Source organism: Pezoporus occidentalis, unplaced genomic scaffold, assembly GCF_034315485.1.
Source record: "Pezoporus occidentalis ecotype Australia unplaced genomic scaffold, CSIRO_AGI_Poc_V1 ctg12, whole genome shotgun sequence".
NCBI classification, from domain to species: domain Eukaryota; kingdom Metazoa; phylum Chordata; class Aves; order Psittaciformes; family Psittacidae; genus Pezoporus; species Pezoporus occidentalis.
The window spans coordinates 7,564,545-7,584,005 of record NW_026912994.1 but is presented as its reverse complement, the minus strand read 5'-3'; the positions used below and the strand labels follow the sequence as shown (position 1 = coordinate 7,584,005).

The 19,461-nt window shown below is 45.5% G+C and overlaps 1 protein-coding gene and 1 non-coding gene across 5 annotated transcripts in view; one reads left to right on the top strand and one right to left on the bottom strand.

Annotated features, from left to right (window-relative positions):
- CLASP1 (cytoplasmic linker associated protein 1) overlaps nucleotides 1-19,461 on the bottom strand; it is a 177,375-nt gene that overhangs the window by 122,415 nt on the left and 35,499 nt on the right. For all 4 annotated transcript variants that reach the window (XM_062607121.1, XM_062607122.1, XM_062607123.1 and 1 more), the window contains exons 3-8: nucleotides 8,059-8,137; nucleotides 7,709-7,812; nucleotides 7,134-7,225; nucleotides 6,971-7,046; nucleotides 4,130-4,227; nucleotides 2,888-2,955 (exon numbers count right to left, since the gene is read on the bottom strand). In XM_062607121.1, the coding sequence (XP_062463105.1) occupies nucleotides 2,888-2,955; nucleotides 4,130-4,227; nucleotides 6,971-7,046; nucleotides 7,134-7,225; nucleotides 7,709-7,812; nucleotides 8,059-8,137 (517 nt within the window). The remainder of the gene's footprint in view (nucleotides 1-2,887; nucleotides 2,956-4,129; nucleotides 4,228-6,970; nucleotides 7,047-7,133; nucleotides 7,226-7,708; nucleotides 7,813-8,058; nucleotides 8,138-19,461) is intronic.
- Nucleotides 9,271-9,387, top strand: LOC134157809 (U4atac minor spliceosomal RNA). The gene has a single exon (XR_009962474.1). It is a non-coding gene; the product is annotated as a U4atac minor spliceosomal RNA (small nuclear RNA).

The following is a 19,461-nucleotide window of genomic DNA, read 5'->3' as shown; positions in this document are numbered from 1 at the left end:
CTACAGAGAGGTACAAACGCGAGCTTTTTAAGACAAGGCACAACTGCACCACATGGCCTGAAGTCACCTGATCCAGGCAGTGTAACACAAAGGTTATACATTAGGTTACACGTAAGGTTGAAGTGCTATGTTTGGCCAGTAGTGTTATAATTTAAAAGGGGCAGCAGTACAGTCAGAGACAGACGCCCCCATAATCAATGCTGGACTCTGCCAGACCCAGAGGATTAATAAAACTGAGACAGCTGTTTCCCAAGAAAGGCAGATCATCTGGATGAGCAATATTTACCATCATCTTTCCTGATGACTCTGACAACAGCTGAAAGTGCCACCTTTGTTCAAAAGCTCCAGGAAGTGTCAGGGACACAAATAACCTGACAAATTTGGCTTGCTTTTAGGCCATAATAAACTTGTGACTATGAGTGAAGATAAGCGTCCTCCACTGGCTTACACAACCTCAAAAAGATAAGCTGAAAGTTGCACAGAGCTGTCGACACAGTAGATACGGTGAGCATGTATGCTGTTATTTGTGCTGTGCTTGGCAGGCAAGGAAGAAGCAACAAACCAGCCTATAGGACTACAAGGAACTGAACCCTCCCCTCACACACACAAAAAGTGATATTAATAAATTATGTTCTCATTAGCTTCACAAATCAGAGCTACTTTAAAAATAACTCATGCAACTACACTTTTTTTTTTTTATTGTTAGGGAAGATTAAATGTTTCTGGCAGAACAATGGGATACCCTAACCTTTCCACACCTTGCTCTCTTTGACCCTTTAATACTCCTCCACTTCCCCCCAACTCCCTTTCCCCCAGGCTACTTTTGGTCTGTGTCCACACAGGATATTCAACAGAGGAGAAATGCTAACACACACACACTCTAAGGACTGCATCCAGACACAGTGCAAGCAAGGACAGTGAAACATCAGCAGATCATACTAAGCAGACTGGGGAACACAGGAGTACTTGTGTCAAGAAGCATAAAAAGCCTGTTGATGGAGTCAAGGACATGAGATAGTGTGTGTAAGGTCTCAGGCATTGTACCTGCAAGAACATTAAGTCTTCAAATTCACCAAAACAGTGACAGAGGAAGGGGTATTACAAGAAAAAATAATTCTAATAAAACTAGAAGATCTAATGTGCATAGATGCTTTCCTTGCATGTATTTAAAAATTTTTTTTTAAAGTTTCTATGGAATCCTTCTTTGGCAATTTTAAAACAGATGGCTTGCTTTCCTGGAAAGAGATGGTAGTAAGAATTGCCTACCCAGAACAAGTCATCCCAATTGTCCCATCTTGCTTCTTTTGATGTTTTTCATGGTGCCAGCAGCCTTGAATTACATCACACCATGCACTAGAATGTTCAGACTGGAGACCAGAGCCACTTCTCAAAAACCAAGGATTCACAAGTGATGTTTCTGGTACTGTTCAGGGATGTGTGAATGCTAAAATGATTGCATAGCTAAAACTTACACCGCAAAATAAACTAACTCTAGTTTCTTCCTCTTCATGTGTATTCTTACATGTACCCCACATATTTCAGACTAAATACTCTTCTAATCCACTGTGACATACATCATTTTCTACCAAGATCACTTTCATTCAGGCTAGGAAAAAACCCTCCGTAAACTTAGCTTAAATTTGGCTAGAGGTACATTAAGCTCCAAAAATCCTTCCCTCTCCGCCAAAAGAATAAACCCAACAGAAATCCCACCCACAGTCATCATCCCACCAAAGCGACTATGGTTAAAAAAGGCCATGTAGCAATACTTCTCACCAGAGAGTACATGTCTGCCTCCTCAAAATCCAGACCACACAATCTACATAGCGGAGTGATGCATCAAATTAACTTCCTAGTTTTGAAAGCCCATTCTGTTCCACTACTACCAAAGCAAAAGTTCTACCTTAGCCTAGCCAAATAGAAAGCAGAGAAGCTGGATCAGCACTAAGCTTGTTTCAGTTAGAGTTAGGATTTCAGAACGAACACCTGGAGGTTATAAGTCTTAAGATGTTTGCTAAGGGATTAAATATTTATCCCCCCCACCCCTTAAAAAAAAAAAAGTACAAGGACATTTGTTTCTCAACTGCACCTTTTTGCCACTGTAAGCCTCATGTACCAATACATTATGCAAAAGCATAATTTTAACCCATTCCACCACAGAGGAACCTGCACTAAGTCTTCGTCTTCCCAAACATACAAGAGAATACCACACCACATTTCTGAATAATCCAAAATACAACTTCAGACTTTTCAAATAAGTCAATTTTATTAGGTCCTGCAAGAATAAAGTTCACTGTATTTTAAAAATTGATTTGGCAAGAAGAATGGTGCCTAGAAGTGAAAAAGGTATTTTTTCTCATTTGAAAGAGCAGAGACACCTCTGTTCTCTTGGTTTCTGAGTGCATGGTGGGAAAGACTGGGGACATCGCCTCTCCTGCTCTTGGCCTTGCGGAGTGTGGGGGCTTGATAGGAACCCACAGCACTGAACCCATGTTCTTCATCTCTGCTCTACCCAGCTGTTGGCAGAAAAATTAATTCCCTCACCAAGAGTTCTCTCAAAACTCTATTACTAAAAAATGAGTGATACTTAATTAAAAATACTTTCTAGCTCATAAGCTTATCTTTAAGAAAAGCAGTAATAAACACTTGTTTTTTAAATCAGCAAGCTACTAGCCTCAGACAAGGAGCATTCTCCTTCCAATACTACTATGAAGACAGAGCAGGTTAACTGAACATCAATTTTATGTGTTGCAAAACCTATGTATATATTTCTGATCACCCATACTTTTCTCCCTTAACAGAATGATTGTTCCGTGCCCACATCCATTTGAACGCCTCACCAACTGAAAACTGCTTAAAACAAGAAAATGCGAATACTCCTACTCACCACTTGAACTCTGGATCATGTTTCCAGATTTTTGGACCTCATCGAATTTTGTAAAAATTACATTCAACCTGTTGGAAAGGTAAAGAAATACACAATGAAAGATGAATTTAATCTTTAGGAATCTCTTCATTTAAGATGCTATAGGACAAATTTTGCTTAACTCAGGTCATTGGGAGCACTGTCCAAAATGTCACTGTAGAAGAAAGTTACTTGAAAAATAAAAGTATCACAGCATGCAACAGCAGATAAGAGAAACTGAGAAACAACTGAATCTACAGAGGTGTAAGATACAAATGGAAATACTATAATACTGAAGACATAACATGTCTAATTCTAGATGTATTTCCAGTTCATTATTACTTCACCTATCTTAAATATTTGCAGAAATACCACAAAACCCACTCCTAAAAAAACAACTTCACCCAACATTTATCTTTGGCCCTGATGCTTCTCTCATTTGTGTCACAGGCCTGGTGGAGCAGAAGATCCTTATCACATCTCATTAATCCTTCCCAGAGAATTTATTGCTTTCAGCCACATTGTGGCAGCAGGTATTTTCACTGGAGAACAAAGGCAACAGTACTGGCTACCCTCGCGTACACCCCGCCTCTGAAATAACCTCTTGCCTCCTCCCTCTGTGCATTGACACACTGCCATCTTCTCCATCCTCAGGTCTAACCACACTCCACCCTGTGCACTGGAGGTTTTTGCAAAACACGGAGCAACTTCTTACTGCACCTGAAGTGGCAGACACAGAGGAACAGGGCTTGGGTTTTGGGGTGGGGGAATTAGGGTGTTTTTTTTGTTTGGTGCGGTCTGTTGGGGGTTTTGAAGAGACAGGTTTTTTGGGTTTTGGTTTGTTTTGATTTTTAATAAAGCCTTGGAACTGATGATATTGACTGTATTGGTTTTCCGTCTTCTAAATTACATAAATGCAGGCTACTCTGAAGAGTCCCCTCTACACACGCAGAACATCCAGAAAAAATCATCACATTAAATCTTAAATCAGTTAACTACACATCTGTTATGTTACTGGTTTTCCAAAGATGCTGTGGCATCCGTGGCCAAAGGTAAGGACCTACATTAAGGGAAACCTGAGTGTATGATATAAAAAAAACACATACAAAACAACCCTGATCCCAGGAAAAGGTTCAGTCATGCAGCTCCTGAAGCCTTTTAAAAGAAGGAAGGGAATAAAAAGCAGCCCCAAAATAGTGAAGACATAAGGATATTACAGCTTACCGAGACTGGGGTAATCCTTTTTTACTGAGATCAGCCCTTACACGTTCACCAACATGTCTGTATATTTCCACAAGGCTGTTTATTGCTGCATCTCGAACCTGAATGCGAGACATGAGAGAAATCAACCATCTCCGTAATTTAGATAAATCCTTGTCCTACCTTGGAGGAAGAAATTTGCATATTTCTCAACAACAGTTGCCAATATAGCCATTAGCACAGTGTTCAGGAAGGAGCTTCCATCCCTGCATTTCAGATATTAGCAGTATCAAGAGGTCTAATTTAAATGAAATGGCAGTCAAGACATAAGATGAAAAGTTTCATACACAGGGATACACACAGGGAGCTCGCCTGCCTCTGCCAATACTCCACACGTCGTATTCAACAGATGTATTTACTAGATCAAAAAAGCAAGGACACACATACAAATAGACCTTATATTGCTAGTATGTTATAAAAGAAACCAATTTTTAATGCCACTTTATAAATGTATGTTTCTGTGTTAACAAAATACGAAGGGAGGCGTAATCAATCACCATGAATTTTGCATGTTTTCTAAACTGATTTGCAAGAAATCGCTGAGCACATCACCCAACAGAAGAGCCACAATGTGATTAAAGTGTCACCTTTCAGACTGAACCCGCTTTCTCCATCAGGCAGAGAAGGTATCTGCTTTGCCTACAGAAATACCTACAAAGCCATGCATTTCTGCTTCTTAGAAGATGGCCTGGCATTACCAAAGCACCAGCACACATCAGGACTAGACACAGGATATTTCGTGGGCAAAAGCTAGAATCGCCTACAGGCAAGAGTCAAAGGGCAGGTAGATATACACATAGGTGCCCTGTTTCCTAGACAAAAAAAAACAAAACCCTTGACTTGCGCTCATCTCACCCCGCTGTGCTCCACAGCCTTGCCATTCAGCAGGTCACTGCCAGTTCCCAAACCCCTGCCTTCACTCATACCAGCCCTTAACTTGATAGTCTTGCCTCTCTTCTTTTTGCCCACCAGCCCCATATGCAACCAGGCAGGACTTCTGGGCACAACTCAATAAAGACTCTCTGATGTCCCCCAGTTTCTGGGTATACAGACCCTAACCCAGCCTTGCTCTGCCTCCAACAATCAGGGAGAAGTAACAGTGTGTGAGTGACATCTCACACACCTGAAGTGAGTCCCCCTGCCCTGGGGCCCATGCCCACACATCAGCAGCAGAGGCATGGCTGCATGATCTGGAAGGACTGTGTATAAAGTTAATCAGAGGTACAGTTTCAGGACTGGGTAAACCCCACACTGGGTAAGGCAGGGAGCCACTACTATCACACTGGGTTTAGTCGACAACAGCAATAACAAAGTTTCACTCAAAAAATAAAATTGAGCATTAACCAATCATAGTTTAAATACTGTTGTCATACCAGATGCTAGTAGAAAACAACTACTCTTTCTGAAAAGAGCAGCAACAGAACAGCTTCCATGTCCACAACAAAAGGGAAAACTGCGTTTCACCCGGATATGTGGTTTTCCATCATTTCTCACCAAGAGAGGGCAGCATTGACCTAGCACCAGGTTCCCCAGCCACAGAAGGCACCAGCAGCACAGAAGCAGCCCTAGGGGAGCCCAGGACAGGTGCTGCTCAACCAGGAGACACTTTGACAGCCATTTGTCTGATCAGTTCAGGCATGGGTTTTCTGGGGATGAGGAACCAAACCCAGGAGAAGGTCCAAGAGATCAGCCCCATTTCCCCCTGCAGCTGGATACTGGGATAATGAGCTATGTCAGGCACATAGAAGAGGCACCGCAGAAGCAAAACGTGTCAGTGCCCTCACCAACTTTCTGATTCATTTACTAGCTCACCAACGGCAGGACCAAGGTGTGTGTCTGTGCCACAAGTACCCCCCCACCACCTTGAAGAATAAGAGCTTGCTCAGTCACAACTCAAAACTACAAAAGACCCTGAACATCAAAGTTTCTCAGAAACTTCTTGTGGTAACAGGTTTATCCTCCTGCATTGGCACAACCAGCAAAGGAAGGCTGCTTCACATTCAGTCCTCCTCTTCATCAAAGGGAGGCCCCAACAGCCATGGGACTACAGCTAACTCCCTGAACAATGCAAACCCATTCTCCAGTTGGCCACCCCATGCTTCTTTCCAGCTAAACACACCAGACCTGGATCACATGTCACCCATGCTGGGAAGGTAACAGGAAAAAAAACCTGCTAATATACACTGTACGACAAGTTTATACCCTGCTTTCCCTCCTTTTCCCCACCTTCTCACTAACACTTGAATCTAGTTTCAGGTCAGGTCCTGTCCAGGGCAGGACAAAAAGCATACAGAAGTGACAGACACCTTCCAACATGTATTTTCCTTTAGCTTGCATTGCTGATTTAGGATTCCAGTAAATCTTGCTTTCCTTCCACCCCTTATTCAGAATCTTCCTGTACAACTTCTGGCAGTACACCTAGCCAGGCTGTCCAACTGGTCTTATCTGCCCTCCCTGCCCAGACTGGTTCATCTCTGAAGATGAAGGATGCTGCACTAAGCCCAGAGGGTTTCCTGCAGCCTCACCTGCATTCAGACTGTAAATCACAGCAGTTCCCTTCCCACAAAGGTTTCCTGCTCTGTTTATATCATGTACAGATTCATGTTGTTCTTTTGAACTCTGTGCTGGTTTAGGCAACACTTCACTTCAGAAAGGGCTCTTCAAAAAGGGCTCTTCATGAACAGCATTGTTCAGAGCTCACCACCAGCAGCACAATTAGCTAATTTACCAGGCAGAACACAGAGCTCTGCTTACCAACAAGGCAATCAGCACAACCTTTAGATATGACTCACACCAAAGGCTTACCTGGCTGTTTGGATCTCCAAGTAAGTTACATATATGTGGCACTATCTTACTCAGTGTTAAACTCTGAGCTCCAGATCTGGGAATAAAGAACAAGAGAGCACTGGTGTGAATCACAGACCAGGCTTGCGTACATAATACAGGTTTGCAGGAAGTTCCGACTTACGCATTGAGCGTTGCAATAAGGCAGAGGCAAATCCCTTCTCTTGTCCGGAAATTCTTGTGTTTGAATCCTCCTAGCATCCTGTCCCACACGTACTGTGGAAGACCCAAAATGAGGTGAGACAGGAAGGGAAGGAGGCGGGAAAGACAGATTCTTTCTTCCAGCAGATATATACCATGACACCTCTGGAGCTTAAACATAAGCTTTACACCCATCCAAGCAGAACAGGACAAGAACTTGGAAGACAGTTTTAGATCTGTCATTCTCTGTTCTGTGCTGACTTCACCGTAATTCCCCACTAGTTAAAACAGTACTTTTAGTTACTGAAAGCAAGTACCTTCCAAAGACCCAGAACTACTACTCTGACATCCACTCATCTCATCCTTGGGAAATCCACTGACATTCCCATGTGTATCCTGACATGCAACAGCATTCCCAAGAGATGCAAATATCTCAAAACAAGGTGTAGGGAGATGAAGCCACTTCAGACAGAGCCACAGGAGGAAACCCTCTGACAGAAAAGTTCTCCGTTTTAAGCAGCCAGTCACTCACTCACTGCAAAAGGCTATCAAGCATACCTGAGGGTTAGCAGCTTGTTCCATGATTTTCAGCAGCAAGGTCTGATCCTGCTCCCTCACTGAGTCTTTAGAGTCTCCCAGCCTATCAAGTAAACTTGGCAGCACTGAGGAAAGAAAAACATGAACATCCAAATCCCTCCAAAGAAAACTCACAGTGGCACAGCCCCTCTGCTCTCTCTCCACCTGGATGGAGAGACCAGCCCTCCCACCCTTCAGCAGAGCCTGAAACCACCAAGAGCCTCCCAAGTGCTCTTGTGGAGAGAAAGCCACTTTTGTATACAGCAGCCACAGCAGATCCCAAAAGAGCAATGGTGACATCCCCCCTCCCCATGCACACACAGAGCCCTTACCTGTGCCAATTTGGGCCTTGAAGCGATCTTGCAAGCGGGATACTAATGCAGAAATTATGTCAATCCCCAGAAGAACCACCTGCAAGCACAGGACAGGTGGTGTTATAGCGTACAGCACTTTGCCCCTGGCCTCAGTCAACACACCCAAGAGACGGGAGTGCTGGCACATGCTCCCCTGGGAGTAGGGCCCCTTCCCATCCATGCTACCAGCACTGCTCAGATACCAGCATTGTACAGGTACACACAGCTCTTCTTTTCATGGCTTCTGACAGACAAACAAGTGTCTTGCAAACAGAAAAGTCCCCAAATCATTGTTCCCTGTGACATATACTAGCCAAAATTCACCACCAAGAACTTGACAAAGCCAACAACTGTAATTGCCACTCAATGCTAAATTCATACATATGCGCAACAGACACATAAAATATGCATAACGATTTCAATACTTGCTGTAGCCAACATTTCTAGCTAATTGTAACTATTGTACTTATTGTAATTATAATTAGAAAATGATGTGCACTAACAGCTGGTTAATTACTGACTTGCAGAAATTAAACCTAACACTTTCATGACCCAACTGAAGCCAAGGAAAAAGCACCTTGTGTGAAAAAAGCGTCAGGACAGGTTGCAGATCAGAAAAAAACACTCTGATCAGCACAATTTAATAGCTACAGAAAAAAAAAAATACATCGCATACTAAATGTACTGTGTCACCTATATACTAAATACTTGGCAAGACCCTGCAGACTGCGATAGTTCTGGTATGAGCCATCTATAAGTCTTTAGAGTGAAGCACAGAAGTTTGTAATCCACAGAAATGCAACGGCCGCCCAGACTCCTGCGGCAGCGCTGCCAGGGCTGCACAGCGCAGCCCCGCTCCCTGCGGGTCCTGTACCTTCCATTCATACGCCCGGCACTGCCGGGCAGCCGGCAGGGGACGCGCTTCGCCTCAGCCCGGCATGGCTGGCCAGCCCCTTATGCAAATATCACCCGGGTGGCGCTGAGCACTCTGGGTAGCGCCCCACAGCCGACAAAACGGCTTTCACCGGGGCCGGAGGCGCGTTGGCAGCGCCGCTCTCCGTGCCACAACGAGAGGATCGCTGCCCAGGGCCGGGCGGCGGGGGAGCGAGTCTGGCGGCGCGCCGCCCCTCGCCCTGACCTGGGGCGCGGTCAGCTTTCCTCTGCAGGGAGGCGCGCCGGGGCTGCCGCTTAACCGTCCTTATCTGGGGGTTGCGTGGCTGCCCAATGAGCGGATGGCGAGGGCAGCACTGCTAACGCCTTGAGCAACACAATAGCGCCCGCCCCGTGCGTGGCGCAATTTTTGGAACCTCGCACCGCGGCTTGTGCCCGGCGCGTTCACTACAACCGCCGCTTCTACGGCTCTCGCTGCAGCGAGTCGCGGTCTCTCGTGGCGCGGGTTGGTGGTTTGCCTCAGCTGCGCTCTACCCACGCAGTAGGGCTCGGCTGCAAGCGGCGGTGTTCCCTGTGCTTTTCTTTCTCCTCCTTCGCCCCCCCCCCCCCCCCCCAAGCTTTTCTCCCCCCGGCTGGAGCTACATGGCTGCTGCCCCCCGTGCATCTCTAACCCAAGCTTCAGGTCGCCTCAGAGATTCGCTCCAAATTCAGCAAGGGAGCTCTGAACAGTGCAAAAGGAACAGCCTACTCCAGTGCACTGAAAAGAAACTTCTCAAACACGAGCCCCTAACATATCCCTTCACCCTCTACACACAGATCCCACAGTTTTCTCCCATCAGACAGATCCTTCAACCATGTGATTTTTTTCCTTTTTTTTGTAATTCAGCATCATTAGTAGAATGCTATCAAAATCTAGAATCTACCTGTATATGCCAGGGGAGAGTTTTCCTCATGCTGTTATAAGCTATGTCACATTTCCACGTTCACCTTGCACAAACAGATTTAGTCTACCCTTATCGAATGCTCATCAGGTGCCTAAAGCCCAGTCACTACCCGCTCAGCTCCTACCGGCTAGGGTATGGCAGCACAGCCCAGGCAAGGGAATGCCTCTCATCAGCCGAGAGATGCTTCTAAGGAAAGCCACTGGGACTCAGAATGCCAGTCATTACTCATGGCTGTCAGACCAGGGTCCCACCACACCAGCACCCTGCACAAAGACTTAAGTCTGCTGCTTGCAATTCTGGACGTGTGCCCCGGGGATAAATCTGATCCCTGGAGAAGGGTATCTCTTCTCCAAACTGCCTGCAAACCAGAAAGAGCAAGGGGAACTCATCGGTGAAACATGAAGGAAACACAAGCACAGTGTAAACATAGCCAGCTATCCCTGCAGGATCAGACCGGGAGCATGAGCTAAGCCTCCCAAGACTTACGGCTTTTGTGCTCATAGAAATGGAGAGCTAATTAACACAGTGACTATAGTGTGCTTGGACAGCTACTGAGGAAGCAACCACTGGGGTTGACCAGGTATTATTCCCTACCATAATGGATTCATTATCAACCCCAGTGTGCCCACCTGCCTCTAACTGCTGGAGGTTGAAAACCTGTCTGGACTGACAGATCCAACAGATCCATTAGATAACAGAAAACCCAGGGCATGACTGGCAATTGAATTCCAGCCCTTGTTGCATTGGACTCACTGCACTGCAGAGCCCACCTCAGTTTATCATTGAGGCAGTTCCTCAAGCTCTGCCTGAACTACCACACACCAATGACCAGGAGGAACCTCAGGAGTAGGGATGCTGTCACACAGGGCCAGAGCAGCGATGGGCCCTGTGAGCAGCCACCCACTGCTGTGATCTCACAGCACAGCCCTCCCCAGGAAGCCAACCACAGGCACTGCTCCACACTAAGACACAGGAAGGGCAGCTCTGCATCCAAAATCTCAGGCAACACTGCAGTGCCAGTAACTATGGAGCTATTCCAAGCCTTTACATCAGCACAGGTCTTGCTCCAGTCAAGGCAGGACTACAACTCACCAGTATCTCTAGTAGCACAGAGGCCTCCAGCCCTCAGCTGAGAAAATACCAGGTTAGCAGTTGCTGCTTTCAGCCCCCCACTTTATACAGGCTCAAGAAATTGAGACCTCAGTCCTCCCAAACCCACTGCAGAAAAACAACAGCATGAGGGTTCCAGGTCTGCAGCTCTGCTGCTTAGCTTATTTGACTCCTGAGGTTTCCCAAGACAGCCAATAGAGCAATTTGCGCCATCCAGATTCAGCTCAATTGGCATCTGCTGCTACTTTGTAATGTCTCAGAGTACTTTCAGTACTGTCAGCATGACCACCTCCTACCTCCCTCCAACTACCAGGTCTCAAAGCACCATTATTCACAGTAAAGGCGGCTGTTACTTCCCAAGATGCAACATAATTATTTTCTATACTGGGAAAGGTTAAGAGGTCATCAAAAACTTATTTCAAAGAACTCAAAGCATCCATCCTTTTTAATACCTGGGTGGTGTTGAAAGGCCTGCAGGCAGCACCACGTATCAGAGAGCAGATAGCCTACCATCATCTGCTCTAACACTAAATGCTCACCCAGCACAGCAGACAAACACATCCAACACAGTGTAAAACAAGACACACCTAAATGCACTCCCATAGAAGGGTGAGAAGACAGCTGCAGGATCTCACACCAGCTGATCCAGTACAAGGTGCCCAGAGTGAACCACAGCCTCAAGCTCCCTGGACAGCCTGCACCAGCATGGCTGCTCCAGCCTGCAGTGGGGAAGAGGTGACTGCACTCTCTGCACCATGCCACATGAGGCAGAGAAGTGGTGGTTGTTGTACCTATATCCCACATCTCTTGCAGGGAATCAGCGATGGGCTGAGCAGCACATCCCTGGCTGCTGGCTTCCACACCTGGCAGCTGGGACCTGAAGGGGAATGCCAGAAATATAGTTTTACTCCACTTGCTTACGTGCTCAATTTTCTCATCTCCAACACTGGTGACACACAGCTTGGCTATTTCACTTTGGAGTCTGTCAGGGGTTTCTGGGAGGAAGGGGGAGAGGTGGATGACAGGCTTCTCATTCTCAATGAGAAAAAAAAAGATAATCCAACCAGATATTTTTGAACACTTGCTTAGATAATCTTTTGGATTCATAAACAAAGACATGGATAAACACTTGCATACTTTAAATAACTTACTATATTTGTGAAAAAGGAGAACCCATCAGATTACACACCATGAAGCCCAAGGCAAGGATTAATGCCCCACCACTGCCTGATGACTAGAGCTGACCAGTCAGACAGGGAGCATTTCTAATTCCTCAGAACCTCAAACATCCACCACAACTGGACACCCAAGACCAAACAAAAGCCAAAGTTAACTGACATTTACAAATTTAGTTTTGAAGTCAGGGGCATGTTTTGGGTCAGCACAGCTGGCAGAGTATTCCATCTGCTGTATTCCATCTGTACATCAGCATAACCACACTGGAGGAGTCCATCTCCTTCTGCCATTGCAGCAGTTAACATTTCATGTTCCAAGGCAAGATTACATCGATACTGGCAACATGAGCACATCACCCCAGCCCAGCGATCCCAGTATAACTCATATGTGTGTCTGAGCTGTACAACGCAATTTGCAAACCCAACACTAGTGAACAGGAAGACAGCAACACTAGCACAGCTGGTTTTACTGGTATGGCTACAAGCTGTGGTCAAAGAGCTGAACAAGGGGAAGGTTTGAAATAGTTATTCCTGGGCTCATTCTTCAGATCCATGAGATACCATACACTGTCACAGACACCACCTTCAAAATCCACAACCAGTTTGGGATGCTGGGCTGTTCATTTGTCATTCAATACAACAATGCCTCAACCATGCGGCTTGGTTTGGATATGCAAGTTTTCCCATGGACCGCAGTCTCTTAAGAGTGGCTTCCTGGAGGAAAAATGCCCTCTCATCATCTACAGAGACAGATTTCTAAGTCTCTGAAATTTAGAAAATTTAACTAATGTGGGAATTTAAATTTCTGAGCAAAGCAATCTTACAGCAACTTTTCTTCTGTTTTAAGATACTGATGAGACACCAGACATCTGGTTTAGATTTAGAAGAATGAGGAAAAGAGCTGCAGAAACCTTTTACAGGGTTTTCCTGTCCTCCTATACAGCTCAGAGTTATTCTGCCCAGATCAGGCAATTACACACAGGAGTATTGGATCAAACACAGACAGGATCTATGGCTGAGAACATAGTGGCTCAGGAACATGTCTTGGCACTCTTGTCCTTTCCTGGCAGGAAGGCCAGATCCTGTACACTGGAGAGTATCAGCACTGAGAGGCTCCTTACAGTACATCATGCAACTGTTCAGCAAATTAGACTAGCAGCACACTTACACACCTGACAGGATTTAAACCACACAAAAACTTTCATCCCTATGTCCCTTTTCCTGGCCTCTCCTACCTCATGCTTGAAGACCTTTTCTCCTGGTAGTACATCCAGAGATACCTTGCTCTTTCCTTCCCCACTGTGAATCCATCCCCTTCTGTACACCAGCCCATGAAGGTGGCCCATGACAACAGCCTTCTCTAGAGGCAGCAAAGCCCAGGTTGCTCATGCTGTCTCTGCTCTGCCACCATCTCAAAGGAAAATCCAGGGGGAACTGACTGCCCTGTGAACTTCCACCCAGGTTCTCAATTCTTGTGGTTTCCCCTCGGTCCTCTGTGCAACATCATCCTGCAAGTTTATCTTCTCTGCACCTCTGTGCCAACGCCACTCTGTACTGACAGATACAGGTCAGCCAAGTCTCCCCCCTTCCTTACTATGATGACAGCCACCCGTACTATTGCAGAGTTGCCACACTACAATCCCAACCATCTGAGTCTCTGGCAAACGTCTCACTTGTATAACACAAGAAGTAACACAACTTCTCACAGGTCTTCTGAGGCTAGGAGAAGCGTGATCAGCCCATGCCCTTAATCCCCCACACTGCTCCAACGTAACACAGAGCTCAGAGCACATCTCAGCACTTTTAAACCACTGCTTGTAAATATCAAGAAGCAGCACCTATGAATAAAGGACCACTGCTCACCCAAAACTCCAGGGTCCAGTGTATTTGACGCCAACTCACCTACCCTACAACGCTGCAGCACTGTGAGACAGTGACAAAGGACAGTAAAGCCCATGTGACAGCCTACCAGGCCTTACTGGTGGTCTGATGTGAAAAGCTGAACCAAAACACCCGATGGAAGCACTAGCACTAGTAAAATGACCCAAACACCTGGTTATTGAAAGTTCTCCTTCGGTTACAGACCTGGGAACAGGTGAGCAAAACACTATAAACAACACATAGCTGAAATAGAGTGAAATAAATCCCAGAAGGAGCAAGGCAATATTGGGAGGCATTAAGAAAAAGTTGTCAGGAATTATCACTAAAGAGATATATCTTTACAACTACTGTTAGGACACAAGGGTATCTTTTCTCCTGATGTGAGAGCTAGAACTGGGAGAATACATGCAAATTCAAAGCAACTCAAGGAAATGCACCACAGAGCAAGAAGCTGTCACTTCAAATTCCAGAGAAGAACAAAGGAACGCTTAAAAGAACGTGATCATTCTGAAATGTGGACAACTGCTTCCAGGAGAGCTGGCAAGCATGTCCTAGGTGAAAAAGCTGGAGCAAGTCAGCTCCGGGCATATTGCTCCCTTTCCCACCTCCCCTCAGTGGAACTGAGGAAGTGAGTTCCAAACAACAACAAACCCATCCTCTTTTGCAAGGATTCTGGACTGGTCCTTGAGTGGCTACATATAACAATCACAAGACCACTAGGCTCTGTCCAAAGGACACAGAAGGAATCAAAAGTTGCAGAGTCACTGCTGTGGAGCACAGGTGGCTTTTCTATCCTGAGCAAATCAAAGCTTGAGACAGCAGAGCAGGTAAATCACTACTGACACAAACTGCAGTCCATGCTCAGTTGTGTCATGTGTCATGGTAACACATCAGGAGACTCTGCAGTTGAAGGTAGAGTCCATATTTAAACCACAGTTTCCTGTCACAATTACCCAAACAGTGCTGAAATCCAGCAGCAGCAAATATGGTTTCAGAAAGGTAGTCCTGTTTTTGCAGCACCCTACAGGTATGGATATCTACATGGCAGTACTAAATGCTTACTGCCTTCATGTGAAACGACATCAAAACAAAAACACCTGCACTCCCAACTGCTATTGCTTTTGGTTTCTCACCACAAAGCAGTTAAGTATCTTAGTCACAAACACTGCCACTATTCTGTACCTTTCCATTGCCCCCAGCTGAGCACTTAGAGCCAGGTCCTCTGCCAATAAGGAAAAATGGCTGGAGCTGTGAGCAGCAATGAGATCATGCCTGCATGCATCAGCTGGGGATCAGGCCCACCACAACCTTGAACGAGCTTGTAGCTTTGGTGACAAGCTGCATCCCCCAAGCTCAAGCCAAAATGAAGCATCTTACAATGAGCCTGTAAGATGTGAAACACAAGAAGAGTATGTGAGGGAAAGGAAAAAAGCCATTGCAACACCCTTTGTTTTTCATGAGAAAACTGAACACCTTTATTATGGCAACTAGTAAGTTGCTAGTATAGCAATGTGCCTTATTAACAGACCAGACTGGTTTACCTAATGAAGGCATCTTCTTCCTCCATTAGAGGCAAAAGTCTACTACAGTGCACAAAGAAAGCAAGAAATCACACTAGTAATCTGCCTTAAGGCAGAAACTTGTTAGCTGGAGCACCTCAAAGCTCCTAGCACAGAAGCACTGACCCTGACTCCATCACTAACACCTACAGGAATAGAAAGCGCTCAGCACATTTTAAAATTGAAACAGAGGTGTTTCTGAGGGTTTAGACAGCATCTGGAAAAAACAAGGCAAACACAACCTAGCAGATTATCACCAGCAGTCCTCTCTGCTCCCTTAGGTCTCAAGAGTAGTGAAAATTTTGAGGGTGCTCAACTATCCAGCTACCCACCTTGACCACTAGATCCCACGCTTCTGAGCATCTGCACTTCCAGATTACACCATTCAATATGAGCTTTTATGAGGAACAGCAATCCTGCAAAGCAGCGATGACAGCCTCATGAGGGGGGCTCCAAATAGGTGCAGACACAGACAAGACTCACCAGCTGCTGATAACATGCAAAAAAGCTGGGATCTCTCAGGGAAGCCAAGCAGCCACTGCAGTGAGAAGTCAAATGAAGATGAGTAGGGTAGAGGGTAGTTACTACATGCTGGCATCTCTTGCTAGATGACAGCTAATGAATCTTTTTTTATTTCCTTGTTTGGGAAGACAAGAACACATACAATTAAAGAGTGCAACAGCATTTTCAGTAGCCACAGCCTTCACAAAACTCTGGAAACACCCTAAGATCTGAAGCTTTTGCAGCAGCTTCCAGCCCTGCACAGTCAAGCTGCCTGCTCAGCATCCAACATGCACTCCTATACCCATGAAAAGTTTCCAGACAACCCGTAACAATGAAGAACTGAGAAAAGAAGAAAGGCTCAAGTTGCCTTTGTAAGCTGCATGAAGAAATTCAATAGCCCAAATAAATGAAGAGATGGGTGCTAGGTAGAGAAGGGGGCCATAGCTGGCAGGAGGGAATGCTTCCTCCACAGAGGAATGCATCACTTCAGCAAGAATCCTGTTCTTACAAAGCTACTGCTTTACCCCACTGACATGTTTTCATACAGAGGAGACTAAAAGTTTTATCTCTGACCAACTAGCCACATGGAAATCTTCTAACAGTCTCAACTTACAGGCAGTGGCTTTTACAATCCTGCCTAAATTCCAGCTTCAATAATTACAAAATCCATACCTGGAATTCCCCCTCAGTTTCTTCCTGAAGAGCTCTTTCTTCACTTTCCATTGCTAAGAACTGCTGCAAAGTGCTGCTAGTACTGTAGTGCTCTAACAACCAAGTAAATGACCAACTGGTTTTATAGCTCTGAAGAGAAAAACTCAAATGTTTTGCCAATTCAGAAAAAACAGCACCAAGTACTGTGCTGGAAAGGGCAGCTGGAAGATGAAAGTCAGACTAGGGTTAACCACAAAGTGAAAGCAAGAGGCTTTTGTTCTCACCTGCAACCATAAGGCAATAAAAATTTGCAGCCAGAGAAAAATCACCTCTCAGGGCAGACAGACACAACTTACAGCATGAGGCTAGCACAGCTGGCTGTCCCAGCAGCAAGCACAGCAGCTCAGGAACAAGAGAATCAAGCAAAGCTGTCTATTAAGAAAACACCAAAACAAAAAAAGAAGTGTATTCCTGCAGCACGTGCTGCAGATCTTCAGACAAGTTTTAAGCATGACAGGCCCAACAAGTGCTGTTCAGAATTCAAGGACAGCTCTTCCAGTGACTAGCATCACAGGAGGATATTTTTTCAAAACCCTGTGTGACAAAACAAAAATTTAAGGTTTCAAGAGATTTCAGAACCAAGCAGGACCCTGATATATGAAGGAAAGAGCTAAATGTGCCAAGAAGCAGATACCAGCCTCTGGGACCAAGCAACATCATTTCCAAGAATAGAGGATCTCTCAATAGATGCCGCCCTTCTCTGCTGGACCTACACCTGCTCCCATCCCCTTAGGGCTGGTGAAGCTGCAGTGACCCATGTGGTATTAGCAAGCACTACCCTTAAGGGAAATCTTCAGCAGTATATCCTTCACAGGACATAGAAGCCTTGGAAAGGAGACTGCATTTCAAACACCTTTCTGACACATTCAGGAAAGCCTAGAGGATGACCCTTAAAGGCACAGGTTAAAATAAGTCTCAGTCTTTCCTACACCAATAAGGGGTGCAGCTGAGCTAGACCTAACCCAAAAACTACAGCAGCCACAAGGTCTAGCACAGCCCAAACATTAAATGTGACGCTTCTCATAACTTCCTGTTCAGTACTGTCAAGACAGGTCAGTGAAGACAGCTGCTGGTTTAAGCTGTTGAATATATCAGTTTCTTCTTTTTTCACTCCTCTTAGTTCTCCCAAAGTTCAGTTAAATGCTGTTTTTCAATGCATGTCAAACAACTTAAGAAGAAGGCTTCCACAGGTTTATTATGAGTGCTACACCAGCAACTCCAGCTGAAACCAGGATCCCAGAAAACGAAGTGCCACTAGAACATGGAATGGGACAGTCCCAGTCTTGACCAGCTCTCCCAAGTGTGCCTTGCAGATAGAATCAGACCTCAGATCAGCAGATAGGCACTAGTGCCCATGGCAGACTGGTCAGCTGTCACTCTCTGCATGAGCAACTGTCATCCTGCAAGGGGACAAGGGCATTTGACTGAGAAGTGCCACAACTGGCCTAGGCCTAGCACCCCACAGCTCTCTGTACACAGCTTCTGGCACAGCAGATCCAACCAGCTCTGTGCTCCAGCCAGTGTGTAGCCCATGAAAGCCTCTCGCAACTATGGCTCTCTTAACACTCAGCTCTTCGCACAGTTCTTGATCAACTTGGGCATCATCTTTAATAGAGCACGTAGCTATCTTCCAAGAATTTGATCTGTCTGGCCTAGGAAAAAATAATCAACATAGAAAAGAGACTCTGTCCCTGCCCATTTAAAAGCTAATGCTAACTTGAGGGTAATGCTTTCCACACACTCCAGAACTAAACCCCACAAGCCACTTAACACACAGGAGATAAGAATTCTTCTTACTAAATATGTTCCTCTCCTCAATTCTATGTGACCTATATGTCTGTTCCTTACCCTTCTGGCTGTCATCGCTGAGATCTGGAGCAACAGCTGAACATCACTCTACAAAGCTCTCACAAGACAATAAAACATCTGTTTTCCTCCCTCAGAATGAAAACAGACGCCTTTTTAGTTGTTTCCAACAGATACTCAGTTATATGACAGCATAGTGAAGCACAATGAATCTAAATTAGGCCACACCCTTGGGCCACACTGATGCATGGCATGCGGTCAGACACACAAAAAGGTTTTGCAATCTGAGGCAAGCTACCTACTCACAAGTACCCAGGGTATCCATCCACACACAAGCAAGGGTAGGTTTCTTGCCTTGACATTTAGAGGTTGCGGATGTCTGCAGAAGTGCTCTGAAGTAGAACATGACACGCACCAAGCGTTAAGCACTTGTGCTGCAGTTCAGCTGTGGATTTGCGGCTTTTTTAATTAGCTGCCTGGAAAACCCAATTCCATACACAACACTTCACATCACCCTACTTGCCTGATATGCCAGGTCTGAAATGGATGACTGATCATCACAAGACAGCTGTTCAACAAGATCTGCCTGGAATGCGTTATACTGGCTATTGTAGTCCTCTTGGAAACCCACTGTGACAAAAACCCTCATGCAATTGGTACCTGTGGAAGCCCAGCCATAGGTAGACCTAGATGAACAACCTAGCAATAGGTGATTCAAGATCCAGCTTGAGGTACAAGGGTGGGCTGACACTGGTAAGAGTCAGCTCAATTAGTACCTAAGCCATGTCTGCTCCTGTGGCT